The sequence below is a fragment of the Nicotiana attenuata genome, unplaced genomic scaffold (genome assembly GCF_001879085.1).
Source record: "Nicotiana attenuata strain UT unplaced genomic scaffold, NIATTr2, whole genome shotgun sequence".
In the NCBI taxonomy this organism is placed as follows: Eukaryota; Viridiplantae; Streptophyta; class Magnoliopsida; order Solanales; family Solanaceae; genus Nicotiana; species Nicotiana attenuata.
In genome coordinates this window covers 150787-170079 of record NW_017671236.1, presented here as the reverse complement: position 1 = coordinate 170079, position 19293 = coordinate 150787, and the positions used below count along the sequence as shown (strand labels likewise).

The window sequence follows — 19293 nt, the reverse complement described above, 5'->3', positions numbered from 1 at the left end:
TCAGCATAATATGCTGGATTATGAAACGAATGCGTATAAAACTCCCACATTAATTTCAGCATATTGTACTGGCATTCTAGGAAAAAATGCTAAAACTCAAACAAGATACGATCCTATAATTCTAATTTCAGCTTTCGCTGAAGTTCAAAGAAAGCGGAAAAGATAAAAGAGTGAGTCTTTGCACCCCTTTAAGTTGGCCATCCTTGTCCAAATACTACTCCCACATAAAAAATGGCTAAATCTTGGAGTAATTGATCTTGAAACTAATTTTTAATTAACAGTTATAAATCAAGCTAATCCTAATTTCTTCCTTAACTTACTTAGCGGGTTTTTGTCAAAATTAATAATTATATTATATCATCAGTCCCTTACCTTTTTTGGTACATTCATCAGTCTCTTATTACTTTACTGTTCAAAAATTATCTCTTCGTAGAATCTTATTCTAGAAAGAAGAGTAATGAAAACAAAAAAGGAAAAAATAAAACATTTATGAAACACCACGTTGAATGTTCTATTCCAGTTGACTTGACCCTGTGTATAAAAAGAAAAAGAAAAGAAAAAAAGATGGACGGTAAATCACTTTATCTTCCATAAAAAGTTCAATGGTCGAGCCCGAATGATGAAAGAGAAGTTTTGAGAGACAAAGACTAATAGTAGAGAAGAGTTTGACAATGCCAAAGCTGTGCGTTGGCTACTGCCCGGCTTTGTATTTATATTAGCAAGTTACAATAGAGATAACAACAAATATATACAAAACGTGTACAACTATACTAGGTTGTTATGCATATCTAGAGTCCTACAACTTTACAACATTATCACATCCTAACACCCTCCCTCAAGCTGAAGGGGAGGAACGAACACAAAGCTTGGTTAGGAGCTCGTGGAACCTAGCAGATGGCAGAACTTTGGTAAACAAGTCAGCAAGTTGATGAGAAGTGGAAACATGAGAAACAAGCAAGTCTCCTAGGTTGACCTTTTCACGAACAAAATGATAATCCAGTGCTACATGCTTAGATCGAGAGTGGAAAACCGGGTTGTGCGCAAGATGAATAGCTCCAACATTATCACATTTAGCCATTACTGGTGAGCAAAGAGGAACATGAAGATCACGTAAGAGATACTGAAGCCAAGTAACTTCAGCAACTGCAACGGCAAGAGCTCGATATTCTGCCTCGGTGCTAGAGCGAGCCACTGTAGGTTGCTTCTTAGCTGACCAAGAAATAAGATTATCGCCAAGAAAAATACAAAAACCAGTAGTTGATCTACGTGTCGCAAAGCAACCAGCCCAATCGGAATCGGAATACACTTTAAGAGAGAGAGAGAGAGGTATTTCTGGTAAGTTGCAACCCCCAATCAGCAGTACCTCCAATATACCGAAATATTCTTTTGACAGCTTGCATATGAACCTCCCTAGGATTATGAAGAAACTGAGAAGCAAGATTAACAGCAAATTGAATATCAGGCCGAGTAAATGATAAATACTGGAGAGATCCTACCATTTGACGATAAACTGATGGATCACTTAGGAGAGCCGAAGTAGAAGAGTGCCAATCAAGCTTGCTTTGCAGAGGAGTTAGAACTGGTTTGGATTTATCCAATCCAAATCGATGAAGAATATCATTGACATAGCGATGCTGGGATAAGAACAGACCAGAGGAATTTTTAACTAGCTTGACGCCGAGAAAATAACTTAAAGGACCAAGGTCTTTCATAGAAAATTCATGTTGCATGGCTGAGATGAAAGAATCAATTAACTGTTGAGAGGAACCAAAAATGGCTATGTCATCCACATATATAAGAAGAACAAGCGACTCGGACCCCAAATAGAGAACAAACATACTGTTATCTGACTGTGATTGCTTGAATCCAAGATCTGCCAAGAAAGAGGTAAGGCGATGAAACCAAGCTCTTGGTGACTGTTTAAGACCATATAAAGCGTGCCGAAGCTTACAAACATGATGTGGGTAATCGGTGTTCTCAAACCTTTTAGGCTGACGCATATATACAGTCTCTGTTAATTCTCCATGTAGAAAAGCGTTTGACACGTCCAGTTGGTGCATGATCCAATTACGTTGAAGAGCTAAAGCAAGAACTAATCGCACAGTACTTAACTTGACCACAGGAGCAAATGTTTCAGAAAAATCAACCCCCAGCTGTTGAGAATAGCCTTGAGCGACTAGGCGGGCTTTATAACGATCTACTGAGCCATCTGAACCATACTTTATACGGAAAACCCACTTGCTACTAGGGGTGTGCATTCGAATCGGTTTATCGATAAATCGAATCGATTATTTGTTATCGAAATCGAAATCGAAAAAATCGAAACCTTATTGAAACGATAACGATAAGCATATGTACAAATCGATAATCGATAAGTAATTATCGATAAGGGTCAAAATCGAATCGATAAATCGAATGCACACCCCTAGACTGTAGACACTTGTTAAATGAGTAATTACCTATTTGTGTAGATTAATATAACATACAGAATGTATATATATTCCGCTACTATTTTGAAAGCGGCTATACAATATTATTTTCCCTAATCTATACCCTTTCCTTTACCCTAAGTCCCTTACCCTATTATTTCCTCTACCACAATTAAGGAATGATCATATTTAAAGATCAAGGGAATGAAGTTCAAACTAATGGAAAACAGAATTAGCCGTGATGATGTGTTTTGTTTTGTTTTATTTTTTTTATACCGTTGGAGTGTTGGTGGCATACATTTGATCCCTTACTTTAGTTTTGTTGCATGTGCTTGTTGACACAATTTTTATATTATAAATGGTGTTCGTCTTATTTTAGCTTCTTTTTGTCCATATTAGTTAGGCGCGTTTATAGCGATATACTTTCCGTGGAATCCCGCAAATTTTCTTATTGGTGTAATCGATAACCGAATCGATAAGCCCCCAAAATCGATAAATCGAAATCGAAAAAATCGAAACCTTATTGAAACGATAACGATAAGCATATGTACAAATCGATAATCGATAAGTAATTATCTATAAGGGTCAAAATCGAATCGATAAATCGAATGCACACCCCTACTTGCTACCAATAATATTAGCATTAGAAGGAGGTGAAACTAAGGACCATGTGTTAGTCTGAATAAGTGCATCAAATTCTTCACTCATAGCCTTAAGCCACTGAGGATCCTTGGCAGCTTGATTGTATGAGGTGGGTTCAGATAAGAGGGAGGAAGAGGTAGAAGCAGATAAAGACGGAAGGATACGAGGTTTAAGTTTGCCCGTCATCGCGCGGGTGACCATTGGATGAACATGAGAATGCTTAGATGTATTGATTTGGGATGGTTGTGAGGGTGAAGAATGCGTTGAAATATTATCCGATAAATCAAGAGATTGAGAGGGAGAGGTGGGGTACCATGAGTTGTATTAGATTTTAATGACAAAATATGAGAATCTTGAGGAAGAGTACTTGGAGCTTCAGTAGCCTATGTGGGGGATAAATTTAAAGCATGTGGAGATAAGTTGGTTCGGATGAAATGAGTTGGAGCACCACCTGGAATATTGCTTGAAGATGAGGTTGGACTTTTATCAAACAAACGGCTTGAAGTTGGGGAAGATAATGCCGAGATACACGGCATTTGAGATGGTTTCGGACTCAAGGAGGCATGATTTTGTGGAGTGGAGAGAGTTTTAGTCAAGGAAGGAGGTAGAGATTCACTAGGAGACTCTTGAATTTTGGAAGGAGAATTCTTCGGTGAAGTAGGGAACATTGTAGGATAAGGAAAAACATCTTCAACAAAATGCACATGCCTAGAGATTAAAACTCTATTATCAACAGGAGCAAGACATTTAAATCCCTTATGCCTATCAGAAGTCCCTAGAAACAAACAAGGTGTGGATCTTGGATGAAATTTAGATTTATTGTGTGCAACATATGGATAACAAAGACTCCCAAAAGTTCGAACGGATGAATAGTTAGGAACCCGACCAAACAGTAATTCATAAGGAGAAAGAAAATGTAAAATTGGTAAAGGAGTAATGTTAATAAGAAAAGTGGCATATAAACATGCATCTGCCCAAAACTGAAAGGGCATGTTGGCTTGAAAAAGAAGGCAGCGTAGAACATTAGCAACGTGCCGATGTTTTCTTCCAGCTCTTCCATTTTGAGCAGAAGTGTAGGGACAAGAAATGCGATGAACAATTCCATGCTGCTTTAAAAAGAATCGAAAAGCAAGGTTGTCATATTCTTTGCCATCATCAGATTGAAAGAAAGAAACGGATGCACCAAAGATATTCTTAATCATGTTATAAAATTCCTTGAATTTGTCATAGACCTCGGATTTTTCACGCAATAAATAAATCCAAGAAAATCTTGTATAGTCGTCAAGGAATAAAACATAATATCGATACCCAGAATGTGAGGCCAGAGGTGCTTGCCATACATCAGAGTGTACTAAATAAAATGGAGCACTAGACTTATTATTAGACAACATGTTTGTTTGCCCAAATAGCAAAAATTACATTTATTGTTGCCAAAAGAAGAAGAACAACTAATTAATTTCCTATTAACTAAAGAAGCAAGAGATGGGCTGCCAGGATGTCCCAAGCGTTGGTGCCAAAGAGAAGCAGGTGAAACTGAAGCTGATAGGCCGACTTTCGAAATATTGGTTGAAGCAACAGAGAGTGGATAAAGAGCGCCAATATTGTCACAGTGGAGCAACGTCGTGTTGTTCTTCATGTCCTTTACAAAAAAACCAGAGTCCGTGAATTCGATGAGACAATCATTATCCCGACACAAACGTTGTATAGACAAAAGATTTTTGGCAAGTAATGGAACATATAAAATATTTTTTAAACGAAGAGGTTTGGAAATAGTAGGCAGAATAGAAGATCCAACAGAAGAGATAGGGAGAAGATGACCACTACCAACCATAACCTTAGAAGATCCAGTATATGGGGTAGACGAGGAGAGAACTGAAGGGTCATTCGTCATGTGCGCGGATGCACCAGAATCTGGGTACCAAATTGTAGGTTGCACCTCTTCCACATTCATTGCAGCAAAGGATTTGGGAATATTATTTGCAGCAAAAGAGTGGTTGAATCGATTTCTACACTCCAAGGCAGTATGGTTGAAGCGAAAACAAATTTGACATTGGCTTGTCGGAGTAAAAGGTGGTCGTCCCAAAATACCACCAGCAGAGGAAGGAGGTGGACGAGAATGAAGTTGATAGCCAGACCAATTTGGAGAAAATGATTGTTGGTTAGAGTGATTTGAGAATCCTCTGCCCTTGCTATGATTTCCTTTAAAGTTCTTTCCTCGACCTCGTCCAAAGGAGCCACCTTTTTCAGTAGAAGCGTGTGAAGTAAATTGATCTTTAGTAGATGCAAGTAAGGCAGTTTGTGCACTATGATCTTCAGTTGGATTTGCATTAATGTGAGCCTCTTCTGTGAGTAGGAGAGGACGCAAAGAGATAAAGGATGGAAGAGTTCCTGTGGCATTTAATCCGGAAACGAAAGTGCGATAAGAGGGAGGCAGCCCTTGTAGAGCTTGAGTGACTAGATCTCCGTCTGTGATAGGTTTTCCGATTGCACGCAAAGAGCAGGCAATTGAATGTAATTGTTGAAGATAATCTTCCATGGAAAGAGATCCTTTCCTGAAATTTTGGAATTTTGACTTAAGATGAATAGCAGAGGAAGATACTTGATCCAAGTACAATGAGGTTAAAGTATCCCACGCCTCTTTAGAAGTCTCACAGGCATAGTTTAATAAGGTATCAAGTACCGAGGGTGATAATGTTGCATTAATCCAGCTTAATGCAATTGTATCACATTGAACCCATAGTTGATATTCCTCATGAGTTGATTCAGGACATGGAATAGATCCATCAATAAGAGAAAGAAGATTGTGACTTTTGAATACAGTTGAAAGAACTTTCTTCCATGTGAGATAGTTAACATAAGTTAACTCTATTGGAACAAAACCTTTGATGTTTGAAATAGTTGGAGGTGGAACTGGTAGACCAAGAGAAGAAACAAAGGTCGTTTTCATGGAGGAGGAAGCCGTGGTGTCGCCTTGCTCTGATACCATGATGAAAGAGAAGTTTTGAGAGACAAAGACTAATAGTAGAGAAGAGTTTGACAATGCCAAAGCTGAGCGTTGGCTGCTGCCTGGCTTTGTATTTATATTAGCAAGTTACAATGGAGATAACAACAAATATATACAAAACGTGTACAACTATACTAGGTTGTTATGCATATCTAGAGTCCTACAACTTTACAACATTATCACATCCTAACACCGAAACAATGTTTTAAAAGGCGGGGCGGGAGGCGAGGCATTTTACCTCTGACGAGGCGAGGCGTAAGTCCTGAGATATGGGGTGTAAGTCCCACGGATCTTTAAATTTTACTAATTTCAAGAATTTTAAGATAGTAAAAAATAAAAAATAATTATAAAAATTACATCAAAATCACAAAATTATAACAAATAATCTATTTAAAATATTTATAAATTATAATTCGACTATGAATAATACGAAAAGTATGACATAATATCATAATATGCAAATTAGTTGCAACGTCGCTACAACTCAAACATCAAAAGTAATGTATTCGATATGAAATCTTATATGTATCTCTTAAGGAGTAATAAATCTTGAAAGAATTTTAATATTATAATTTGATATTTTACTTATAATACTCCTTTTATTTAATATGATTTCTATTTGAAAGAGAATTTATCTAAAAATATAATTCACAATTTGATTCTCTTTTTTTTTAAGTTTTAACAAGTTAATAAACTGACACATAATTCATCATACAATATCATGATAACTAATTATTTGTAAATAGTTACTAGCTAATATTGAGATATTAAATTAATAAGTACTGTATCTTGTAAACGTGAAAAAAAAATATTTAGAAAAATAATTATAAAAAAAATTATGGACTATTATATAGTAAAGACATAACAAAAGTTAATAAATAAATACTTTCGAAAAGAAAGATTTATTCAAAATTTACTATCATAGCAGTCTTAGTGGATAACATGCAATAACTTATTTTAATGATGACATAAAATACTATCAACTTAATGATTTATGATTAAGAAAAAAGTAATTTTGAATAGTCAACGATTTGGTAAGAAAATTTGAGGATTTACAAGTTTAGTTACATACAATTGCATAAGTTCTATCAGGCGAGCCCAGTACCCTGGACATTGGGTGTGTCCGGGGCGTAAGCCCCGGTGGCCGAGGCGTAAGTCTCACGGAACTAAGCCCCACACATAAGCCCAGGGGCGTTTTACGAGTGCACTGAATCCCAATTCTACCTTTTAAAACAGAGGCCCGAAAAATAAAAATCTTATAATAAGGAGTATTTTACCTCCTTAATGGATTTATCCGAATCTAATCAAAATTAATGCCAAAAAATAATTGCTTGGCAAGTTTCAAATATCGAGTGCTTAAAGAAAACAATTGCCTTGCGAGTTTCAAAAACTGGAAGCTTAAAGAAAAGCAGTTCTATCAGTTAAATTAGATTAGATAAGTCATCAATTATCACCAAAATCCCCAAAATTGTTTAACCCTAGACCTAATTTTACCTTTTCTTCCTCCTCAAACCCCCCTCTCCCAAAATCCCAAAAAAATAATCTACACATATGCAATTTAGAAAGAAATACTTAGCTTCTGAATTTGATGTTTCACAACAGCACAAGATAATTTGCTACACAAATCCTGTCAGGTCATGAAACCAGAAGTAATTACATATTCAAAATCAAGCACATATATAAGCCGCCTTGTAACTGATGAATTCAGACAAAAAAGGTCCTCTATATTGGCTGTCTCTCTTCTTTCACAAGTACTGAAAAAAATATCTTACACCTTTTTACTAATTAACTAACAAGTTTAAGAATAAAGTAAAAGCGACAAGCGTGCTTCATAATACTCTTAAATACTTGCTTTATAGCCTGAACAGATATGTGAACTTCAACTGTCAAAACAACTTCACTTCAAAATTAAATGCAAATGAAAAGAGAAACAATTTTACATATTTTTTAAGGAAACTAGGCTTCTGTTGCTAACCTGAAGTTTTGCCTGGAAATGTACTGGACCATAGTAGTTTGATTGGTAGACCAAAGCTAATAGGAGCTGCTTCAGGTGTGCTTAATAAAAAGCACTTACATAAGCCTTCAGTTTATCAATATGTATTCCTACTCTGCAAAAGAGAGGGCGGACGAAGAATTGAATCAGATATGTCCTGTTGGTAAAACACAGGAGCTGCTATTAATTGAAGCATGAAGAAAATAATCTTGAGAGGACCTTACTAGGCTGAAAATAGATCAAACCAAACATAAACCACCCCCTTGGATAGCTACTGAAAACAACATCAGAAATGTATTTTCCCAGTTTTATATAATCCTCTTTCCTCAACCTGTGTTGGAGAACACAAAAATTAAAAGCAAAATGCAAGAACAAATATTAAAACAATTAACTATCATATTATCCACCTCATAAACACTTCACCTAGTGTTTTCCAGGGAACAAAATCTTAATTTAGAACAATCAGATTGAGGGAAATAATTTGTAAGATTTATATTGATTAAAAGGTAATTTTGAATACAAGACGCACCTGTTTATATATATCCACCTATATACATATGGTATTTGTCAAATGTGAACAATCTGATATTACGAACTTAACAGTTCTAATATTCTGATCTAACATCCTAACACGATTAATCCTCCATCCAGTACCCTAGAGATATTCCTGCAACAGTCATAATCCCGTCTCCTCAAGTTTCTTCTTCCATTTCATCAAGTTCTTCAGACCCACATTTTCCATTTCTACTGTAGTTCTCCAACTTTTTCATACCCTGCTGAGAAGATGCCTCGCTCCTTGAGCAATCTTTTAATCTCTTCTGCTCTTTCAACATCTCCATTCGACTGCAAGTAATCAATGCACGGAGCCCAACTGTCAATATTTGGTTTCCGCAGTGGCATACTCGCCAAGATTGCTTTCTTCAATGTTTCAACTGCCTTCTCCATCTGATTGTGTGAATAATATCCGCCTGCCAGACGATCCCATGTCCTATAGTTTGGCCTCTTCCCATTCTCCAAGAGTCTTTCTATAATAGATTCAGCCTTTCCCAATTGACCCTTCCTACAGTAAAGGGCTATGAGCAAATTTGGAATTCTAGCGTCAAAATATACCTCTTTCGCTTCCCACTCGGCAAATATCTTCTCTGCACCATCAATATCATCTAACTTTTCCAGTCCACTTATCATGGAAACATAACTTGAACTGTAGACCTTACCTCTATTCTTTAATTTATTCCATATACGATAGACATCATTCTTCTTACCCATACTAGCATAGAGGGAAAGAATGCTTTCATTAGCAAGCCTTGCATTTTTCCCCTTACTTAGGTGCTCACATTTTTTCAATACCTCTGAAGCCTTTTCTACATCCCCAGCTTTAATGTAGCCATTGGCAACGACTGCATAAGCATTCCAATCAATCAGCAAAGAATTCTCTTCCATCTTAATCAAAAGTTTCTCCATCTCCTTTACATCAGGAACAGATGCATATGCATTTAGGCGGATAGTATAGGAGATTACATTACCAGCAATTCCCTTATCTTCCATCTCTTGCACTAACGAGTGTAGTTTCTCAAGGTCTCTCATTTTAGCATAGAGGTTCATCATAACATTGTAAGCCAGTAGATTAGCATCCCCCATATCCCTCATCTTTTGCATTGTACCTTCTGCTTTTATCGATGATTTTGCATCAGCATAGCAGTTCAAAAGAGCACCATATACATAAGAAGATCTCAGATTATCTGGAATGCTAGCGAAATACTCCTCTGCTGCTTCCAGACCATGAGCTTTTGATATCAAATCCACTCGGACTGCCACATCTCCAGGTGTTATATGAAGATGCTTCGAGTTGTCCATCCATTCATAAATCTGACACAGAAATAAGAAGCAGAAAATGAATCTCTGACTCAAAATAGAAACAAGGGGGGGAAACAAAAAGTTCTGCTGGAACTTAGACCAACATGGCACTTAAATTTTGAAGTGAGTGCAGCCGTGGCTGATCAACTCTAGTTGTTCAATCCTCAGTTGCATGCTTGAATTTTACTTTCCTTCTTAAAGTATTATTTTATGTTGCATAGTTTGCTTCAGATTATTAAGAATGTCTTTACATTAGTGTCAATGAATTTCATTGCCAAGGCATTATTGAGTCAATGATCATGAAGTAAACACTCATTGCTCGTTTGGTATGAGTGATAAGGGATAATTAATCTCGGGATTAAATTTGGGATGAGTTTATCCCACGTTTGGTTGGACTAAAATTACGGTACACCTAATCGCGGAATTAGTTATCCCAGGATTGTAGTGTTATTTTTATCCCTATGGGAGGGTGGGGTAACAATCCCGGGATAACTAATCCCGAGCTAATTAATTCTGGGATAACTTGTTTCCCAACCAAATGACCCCTAAGTGTTTGGACTACTTTTAGTTCACTTCACAAGCAGATCTTAAATATTGGGGATCTTTTTCATCTTTTCAGCTGACTGCTGGGATAAACTTATGCCTAATAAGATAAAACTGTTATGTCAGAAAATTTTACCCTTTTTCTGGTGTTAAATATTCAAAAGAATCATATCAGTGTAAAAAGCTAAGCCAATATATTAAATATTATCCTAAGATTTGTCTCATACAGAAAACTTGTGCAGCTCTTGTTTTATTATGTTGGTTTAGCCATTTAGTTAAGACAGAAATATGGTTCGTCTCAAAGATATCTGTCACTCCAGGAGACAGGTGGCAGCAAGAGGTTGGTTGGTGTCTGTCTCTACACCAAGATCAGCCAAGGCATGGGAAAAAGAATTAAAACAACCCAAGCAACCAAATACCAATCATTTTCTCCTTCGACACAAATTATTAGCGCTTTGAAAAAAAAAAGCTCTAAAAACCAGATTAATATGGATTTCATAGTGTATGACAAGTTTTGGGATTCCTTTCTCTAAATGAAATCAGTCTGATCCTTTCCTGCATAGAAGCTCCTTAATTGTCTTTGGCATAACCCAGTGCCTTCCAAAAATATGTAATAATAAAAACAGTGACTCACAAACCCTTTATGTAGTTTTTAAATACAATTTATTTTTAAAAAGTTAGAAGACTCATGTCCTGATTGAAATAAAAATGACATGAATTGACCCTTTTACTCCAAACCCCTGAGAGACTAACATATGCAAGTAGCGGTGGCAATCGTGCCGGTTGGATCAAAACTCAAAATGATTCAAAATAAAGAACAGGTCATAACCAACCCGACCAAAGTATTTTTGGGTCAACTAACTGGTCATGACCCAATCCATCCAACGTGATCTAACCTCCCCTCCGTTATTTTTCTTCAAAAACTTATAGAAACCCCTACAAATGAAATAACTTCTGTGAGTAGAGTAATTTATAGTGGGTTAACTTCCATATCCCATGTTTTCTTTATGAACTTCAAATTCCCAAATTTCTCTATTCGCTTTTCAGTGGCCAAGATTCTGGAGAATCTCCATTCCTGTAATACTTTTACAATATGTACGAAAATGTATTACAGGCATGCTAAAGATGCATTAGATTTTAATATTTTAAGACTTCAACTGTATATTGTTTTGACCCCCAAGCCGTTAATCTTAGTTCAGACATGAGTATATTTAAGTAATATATGCTCCATTTATGTAACATGAAATTATAAGTTGATGAGGTTTTAATAACGAAATTTATATTTTGTCCTGGTGAATCTAATGATCTTTGTGCCAAATTGTTTCGGTCGCTTAGGAATCCTCCTCCTCTCATATAGAAATGATATGTATCCAAGAAAGCTAAAATATTATTTTCTCTTTTCGAAGTCATTTTATGTGGTTCGTGTTGCATTTTTTTACCCGTTCAGTTACACTTGAGGTATGAGGTTAAGCTTTGGCAGAGTCCAATTTCAACCTCAGACCCGCATATATGAAGTTGATTCTGAGGCGATACAACAACAACTAATCCCACTTAGTGGGGTCTGGGGAGGGTAGTGTGTACGCAGACCTTATCCCTACCCTGGAGTAGAGAGGCTGTTTCCAAATAGAAACTCGACATCCTTCCCTCCAATAACTTCCCACCTTGCTCTTGGGGAGACTCGAACTCACAACCTCTTGGTTGGAAGTGGAGGTTGATCCTGAGGCGAGTAAACTTAAAAACTTTATAAATTTTGGTTATTCTTTAAATAGGGTCCTAAAACGGCTATTGTGCACTTTGCCCAAATTGAACGACCAAGAAAGTCCCTTAGGGCTCAGGGACATCATTACTCCCTACAGTTAGCTCTCGACCCGTTTCAAAATTAAACTGAATAAAGAACGCAATTCCTTCTTATTAATAGAAACATAAAAAAATAAAAAGCAATACTGAGATAGAGGAGGGTGGAACCTGGAGAGCATGCTTGAAACGCCGGTATGCCCTAAGCTGTTTGATAGCTTTTTTGAGGACTGTGTACTCCACGGTTTTCCCTTCGCGAATCCATTGGTTAATTATTGGAGTCATGGACACAGTAGAGGGTGCATACGGTAATAACCTTTGGTACAGATCATCCTCCTCCTTTTGAGCTGCTGAGGAAGAGGCTAGGGTTCCAGAATTGGTACCGTATGACGAAAATCGAAGAACCATAAGAGAAGTAGGGCTGCATTTCGACCATAATAATTTCAGACCAGTAATACTTTGCTGGAGATTCTTCACCATATTACAGGAGAATAGAGAGTGTAAATTTCTCACTGATTACTACTGTTCCGTGTATTTCAAGAGCGAGCAAATGAAAGGAAGACGGATTGGACCCAAAAGAAATGGAATTTGCAGGTCGTATATGCAGAGCTGCTTATTTCTCACATGCTGATTTTGCACGTGAAGGTGCCAAAGGTGGATTCGATCAAATACATTTTCGAGTTAGAGCCAGTTTGGATGGGCTGCAAAATATGGATTTTGGCATTCCTATGTCATATATTAAACTATATTACCCTTCATTCTTAACTTTTAATATAATTACATTTTTATACCATTTATGTATATTTTAGGGGTTTTAAGCTATTAATTAGTCTCTTAATTTAATCCTACCGTATATTCCCACTTCCCCCAAATTTCTCTCTCCAAATTCCACCCCTCACCCACGTATCAAACCACACCCCACGATTTACTCTTCAATCACCCATTATTTCCTCTTCTAAAACCAGCAAAAATCGGTAACCCCTCCACCATTGGCAACCATTAAAAAGCTTTGAAGCTTTGAATTCGAATTTGGGTTATCAAAAGACATTGTTTGTTTGGATTGGATGTTGTTGCAAAGAATTGAGAATTCTCTCTACGTCTCTCTCTATCTCTCAATCCCAAATTTCAGTAATATAAAGCAAAGGAAAAGAGAGCAGCAATTCCACCATTGACAGCCATTAAAAAGCTTTGAAGCTTTGAATTCGAATTTGGATTTTCAAAAATCATTATTTGTTTGGATTGGGTGTTGTTGCAAATAATTGGGAATATGGTTTGGAGTTTACATCTCAATTTTGAGGGGTTTTGGTGAAGATTAGACTTGGTTTTGGGTGAATTTCAGATTGAAACTCGAAGAAGAAGAAGAAGACGACATGACATACATTATATTGCAGAAATTGTAAAAAAATTGTATTCTGTTATATATATATATATATATATATATATATATATATTTCCGGCTATTATTTTAAAAGTGGCTATAAAGAGTCATTCCCAATAAAGACACCCAAAATTCCTGTGTGAAAAAGGAAAAGAATGTTCTCAAAATTCAGAAAGAAAAAAAGAACGAACAAAGTTGCGGTTGTTTCTAGGAGTTAGTTCCAGACAAAAAAGGAACAACCTCCGAGTAATTTTGTATAAAAAAGATAAGGGAAGATCTGGAGAGAAAGGGAGAGAGGAGAAAAAAAAAAAAGGAAAAGGGTGTAACTAAATGGAAATTACCAGCTATGTCCATTTATAGGTAGCTCATTACAAAAATTGGCCAATTGATAAAATATTACTAATATTAGTCAAATTAGCCAATTAGCTATTTGTAGCAAAAAAATCAAAATTTTGCTTTGTTTTGAGTGGGTATTATTAGAATAGATTGGGCACAACTTAAGGAGCTTGAATCTCAGTTTTGGGATGATTTGGTGAAGTTTTGAGGTGGTTTGAATTGAAAATTCGGTAAAAACTGATGAACATGAAAAAATGATATGTGTATCATTTGTGTATGATATGTATCATATTTGTATCTGTTGTGTATCACATGTATATCCATGTATACCTGTGTGTGAGATACATGCATGATACATGTTTGATAAATGTGTCGCAGAAGATTTTTTTGAACTCGATTTAATTACGATTTTGATACAAAACCAATCCAAATCACCTCCAATCTTCCTCAAATTTTGTATATTGACTTATCTATATATTTTCAATGAATTTCAACTATACCCATTGAAAAAGTTCCTTTTTTGTTTAGATTTTTGGAATATTGTATATATTTTTTGTATTTCATCACCTTATTTGCTACCTCATCCATAAAATTTCCTTTCCGTCTTGTATCTAGTGTTGCTAATCACGCTTCAAAATATGGAAGGTGATTTTTGCATGTGATTCTTTGAGAGAAAGAACCCTATTATTTGGTTTTTCAATTTTTATTGACTAGTTTTGGTAAGTTTATGATTAATGGATAGAGGTTGGTAAGTTGAGATTTATTTGGGACATTTGTGTTAGCTTCCCTAACTAAATATCTTGATTGAAGGCACAAATAATGGATTTGGGAGCCTTTTGAGGTGGATTGTATATATTTTGTAAACAAAACTTGTTTATGGCGGGTAATTAGCTAAACATGGACATTAAGGGTAATAAAATTTTAAATAGTGTATAGTAATGAAAAAATCCCTCAGTCAAAATAGCTTTTAAGCCATAAGTTAGGAATTATAGCTTTTGGCTTTTGGCTTGTTTTTGTCATTTTAGCTTAAAAACTAGGGCTTATAAGCACTTTTTTTACTTTAATCAAATACTATAAAATGGCATAAAAACACTTAAAATAAGTTAATCCAGACGAGCACTTAAACTTATAGTACCTAATAATTGGACTTTTTGGGAGTGTCTTAATTATCTTGATTCTTTTTGGAATCAATATAATTTTTTTTTTTCGTAAATTATTTTTAAAATGTCATGTAAGGGATCGTTTTGTATGAGGTATAAGTAAATATAGTGCTGGTATAAAAATTTAATATCACCTTAATACTTTGTTTGGTTAGCAAACCGGGTATAAGTTATCCCGGAATTAAAATTAGTATCGGGATAACTTATGCCTTGTAAGGGGTGGGGTAATTAGTGCCGAGATAACTTATACCTTCTTCTTAGAAATTATGCAATTGTCTTTTTTAATACAACATACCAAACAGTGGATAAAAAATAACAGGATAACTAATCCCAGCATAACTAATCCCAGTATAACTTATTCCAGCATAACTTATCCCAGCATAAGTCGTATTCAAACCAAACGACCCCTAAAAGTTGTATTGCTATTAGATGTGTCAATTATAATGTGTAAGAGTGTAAGACAATAACAAACTTTAATATAACATATAAAGTATATGATATACTTGTAAAGGTAGATTTTGATTTACATGACAGAGGTTAAAAGCAGTGTTTTAAAAGGTGTTCTTGGGGCAAGTTCCGGGGCGAGGTGCACTAAAAATGCCCAGAGGCGATGGTGAGGGCGAAAGTCTTAAAAGACGTACGCCCCAGCAATCGGGGGCATACGCCCGGGCGTTGAGACGTGTTTTTTTTTGTAGTGAGGCGTAAGCCCAAGAGACTTTCAAATTAAAACAAAACTTGCTGAATAAGACCTTAATATAATACCTAAAATTCTTAAAAGTTAACTTGTAATTACTCAAAAGTTTTAAAAAGGAACTTGCATTAAATTTAAAGCCAAGACTTTTTTTTTGTTGCTAGAAGCCTTAATTTATGATCTTTCCCAATTCTTTATCTTTTGCTACTATCACCCAAAAGTAATGAACAATCACTTTTCTTTTGTGCAAATACAAAGAAAACTTCAATCTCCTCCGTAGAAAGAAGTTCAAAAGTTCAAATTGTAGGTTAGTCGTCCCTTTCGTTCCTCCATGTAAAAAACTTTGTTCTTTCCAACTCAAGAAAAGAAGCTAGATAAAGTGAAAATATTTTTTGACACCTAATGTTGAATTATTCATTTTATTCCCAAGTGAGAGTTTATGTAATTATGCCGAACTTTTTAAAGCAAATTTGTGCCTGCAAATAGCGTTTAATGGATTGATTTAACTAGTTTTTTATGGGGATAGAGCACATCTATATATATTTTTTACTTATTTATAGTTTTCTTCAATTCTTGTGCAATTTTACCTACTTAAAAATATATATTGTAATTATATTATTTTATGAAATATTAAAAGTTAGTTATCTATGGGCTTATATATGCTCTGTGCCTCGGGGCTTACGCCTCGCTGAAGCATATGTAAAACACTTCGCCTTGCGCCCCACGCCTTTTAAAACACTGATTACAACAACGCAGGATGTACACTTCCATACCAAAAATACATATTATTCTATTTTAGAGCAGTTAATGGTTGCTATATGACAATTTGCAGTGTAAAAGGCATAAATTACGAAATAAGTTGTGTGTAGCATCATCACTATCATTTGTATCAAAGCATAGACTTGACTTTTGACGCAAATATCACAAAGCTTCTGAAAATTGCGCACCAATTTAGTTTCAATGGTAGTAGAATAGGTTTGAGTGATGTGTATAGCCGTTGTCAACTTGTCATCTGAATCCATCCCATGGTTCGAGGTCAAAATTTTTAATGCTTTGTTATTTTTAAGCATAATATATATAATATATTTTATACATATAATTTATTCATTTTAGTTCAGTATTTTTTTTATTTCTTAGAAAAATAAAAACATGCCCCTATTATTCAGTATGATCATAAATTTATAACGAAATGTATGATTTTACTAAGAAAACTAAAATAATCGATTCGGTGTAAGTTTTGCTTTGGCAGGTCAGTCGATTTTCAAAGAATTATTGACATCTATAGTACGACATAACAGCCAAAGAAATTAGAGAAACCCATGAGAGAATAGCAGAGACAAAAATCATTGAATAATTTATTTTTATCTGCTTAAATTGTGGTGAGCAAATTAAATTAGAGATGTTCCTACAATAGTCATGCTGATCCAGTCTCCTCACATTCTTATGTTTTATCAAGTTCTTCAGACCCATGTTTTACACTTCTAATGCAGATTTCTGCTGAGAAGAGGCCTCGCTCCTCAAGCAATCTTTTAATCTCTTGTTCTCTTTCAGCGTCTCCATTCGACTGCAAGTAATCAACACAGGAAGCCACCAAACTGTAAATGTGTGTCTTCAACCTTGGCTCACATGCCAAGATCGCTTTCTTCAATGCTTCAACTGCCTTCTCCATCTGATCGTGTGAACAATATCCGAGTGCCAGATGATCCCATGTTCTAAAGTTTGGCCTCTTCCCACTCTCCAAGAGTCTTTTTATGATCAATTCAGCCCTTTCCAAATGAGCCTTTCTGCAGTAAATGGCTATGAGCAAATTTGGAATTCTAATGTCAAAATATACATGGTTCGCTTCCCACTCCGCAAATATCTTCTCTGCACCATCAATATCATCTAACTTGAACTGTAGACCTTACCTCTATTCTTTAATTTGTTCCATATACGATAGACATCATTTTTCTTTCCCATGCTAGCATAGACGTACGGAAAGAACGATTTCATTAGCAAGCCTTGCACTTTTCCACTTACTTAGGTGCTCGCACTTTTTCAATACCTTTGAAGCCTTTTCTACATCACCAGCTTTAATGTAACCCTTGGCAGCGACTGCATAAGCATTCCATTCAATCAGTAGAGGATCTACTTCCATTTTCATCAAAAGCTTCTCCATCTCTTTAATATCTGGAACAGATGCATAAGCATTTAAGCGGATAGTATAGGAGAATGCATCACCAGCAATTCCCTTATCTTCCATCTCTAGCACCATGAGTGTAGTTTCTGAAGGTCTCCCATTTTAACATAAAGGTTCATCATAATATTGTATGCCTCTACATTAGCATTCCCCAGATCCCTCATCTTTTGCATTGTACCTTCTGCTTTTCTCAATGATTTTGCATCAGTATAGCAATTCAAAAGAGCGACATACACACAAGAAGCTCTCAGATTTTCTGGGATGCTAAAGAAATACTTCTCTGCTGCTTCCAATCCATGAGCTTTTGATACCAAATACAGTCGGACTGCAACATCTCCAGGTTATAGATAAGGACGCTCGGAGTTGTCAATCCATTCATAAATCTGAGACAAAAATAAGAAGCAGGATATTGAACCTGGAGACAGCACATAAACAAGGGGAAACGCCAAAAAAAAAAAAAGTAGTTTAGCTGGAACTGAGACCAACTTGGCACTTAATTTTAAGTGAGTGTAGCCATGGCTGAGTCAATTCTAGTTATTCAATCACTTGTTGCCTCACAAACCTTTTATGTAGGTTTTCAATACGAAACTCCATTTTAAAAATTAGAAGAATCATGTCTGAATTGAATTTTTCTTTTTTACATGATTTGACCCTCTTATTCGAAATCCCCGAAAGACTAACATATGCTAGAGGTAGCAAATGGCCGATTGGGTCAAAACAGGTTAAATTACAGAACAGGTCATAACCAACTCGTTCAAAGTTTGTTTGAATCAAACAACTGGTCATAACCCAATCCGTCAAACATGACTTAACTCCTCAACTTTTTTTATTTTTTCTCGAGTAAATTCCAAATCCCAAGTTTTAATTTTTGATAGAAAAGGTACCTGGGTCAGTACACTGGATATTCACCTTATCAAGATCTCAAATCAATGATGGGTCTGTTTGGAACCTCCTAAATGGGCGTCCAAATTGGACCGAACTCATTATTAGGCTACGTTCCCTCAAAGTTATGGAGTAAGACATCGATTTCTCAACAAAATCAATTTTGCTGATTGTATGATGAACTCCCTTGAAAAAGATCGTTTTTATGAACTTCCAATTCCCAAGTTTCTCTTTTCAGTGGCGAAGATTATGGAGAATCTCCATTTCTTATAACTCATTTATGACATTGTTCCAACATGCATTAAAGACATTCTAAAGATTAATTAAATTTTTATCTTTTAAGACCTTAAAAGTCTGTTATTTCACCTCAAGCCGTCATTTTTAGTTATATATATATATATATATATA

The 19293-nt window shown here is 35.7% G+C and overlaps 3 protein-coding genes across 5 annotated transcripts in view; all 3 read right to left on the bottom strand.

Annotated features, from left to right (window-relative positions):
* Window positions 1–567: 567 nt before the first annotated feature.
* LOC109206918 (pentatricopeptide repeat-containing protein At2g20710, mitochondrial-like) lies at window positions 568–12951 on the bottom strand. Of its 3 annotated transcripts, XM_019369789.1 has the most exons (5): window positions 12431–12951; window positions 8598–9934; window positions 8293–8399; window positions 8051–8183; window positions 568–1427 (listed from the first exon to the last, which is right to left on the bottom strand). In XM_019369789.1, exons 1-2 carry the CDS (start codon window positions 12737–12739, stop codon window positions 8813–8815), a joined length of 1431 nt encoding a protein of 476 aa, XP_019225334.1. In that variant the 5' UTR covers window positions 12740–12951; the 3' UTR covers window positions 568–1427; window positions 8051–8183; window positions 8293–8399; window positions 8598–8812. The 3 variants fall into 3 exon arrangements, with proteins under 3 accessions (XP_019225334.1, XP_019225335.1, XP_019225333.1); XM_019369790.1 differs by lacking the exon at window positions 568–1427 and having other exon boundaries at window positions 7734–8183; window positions 8288–8399; XM_019369788.1 differs by lacking the exon at window positions 568–1427 and having other exon boundaries at window positions 7734–8183.
* Window positions 12952–17265: 4314 nt separating this feature from the next.
* On the bottom strand, window positions 17266–18078 carry LOC109206911 (pentatricopeptide repeat-containing protein At2g20710, mitochondrial-like). The gene is made up of 2 exons (XM_019369781.1): window positions 17844–18078; window positions 17266–17690 (listed from the first exon to the last, which is right to left on the bottom strand). The coding sequence occupies exons 1-2, from the start codon at window positions 18076–18078 to the stop codon at window positions 17266–17268; spliced, it is 660 nt and encodes a 219-aa protein (XP_019225326.1).
* Window positions 18079–18240: 162 nt separating this feature from the next.
* The window catches only part of LOC109206917 (pentatricopeptide repeat-containing protein At2g20710, mitochondrial-like), a 6010-nt gene continuing 4957 nt past the window's right edge, over window positions 18241–19293 (bottom strand). The window contains exon 2 of the mRNA XM_019369787.1: window positions 18241–18386. Coding sequence (XP_019225332.1) covers window positions 18345–18386 — 42 coding nt within the window. The 3' untranslated portion in view covers window positions 18241–18344. The remainder of the gene's footprint in view (window positions 18387–19293) is intronic.

Bases quoted from the DNA above. Each gene is read 5' to 3' on its own strand.
- LOC109206918 (XM_019369789.1), bottom strand. From the start codon at position 12,739: ATGGTGAAGAATCTCCAGCAAAGTATTACTGGTCTGAAATTATTATGG. The intron at 9,935-12,430 runs GTTCCACCCTCC...TTTCTGTGTCAG, and splicing joins GTTTCAAGCATGCTCTCCAG to ATTTATGAATGGATGGACAA.
- LOC109206911 (XM_019369781.1), bottom strand. From the start codon at position 18,078: ATGGTGCTAGAGATGGAAGATAAGGGAATTGCTGGTGATGCATTCTCC. The intron at 17,691-17,843 runs GTAAGTGGAAAA...TTGATGGTGCAG, and splicing joins GAAAAAGTGCGAGCACCTAA to AGAAGATATTTGCGGAGTGG.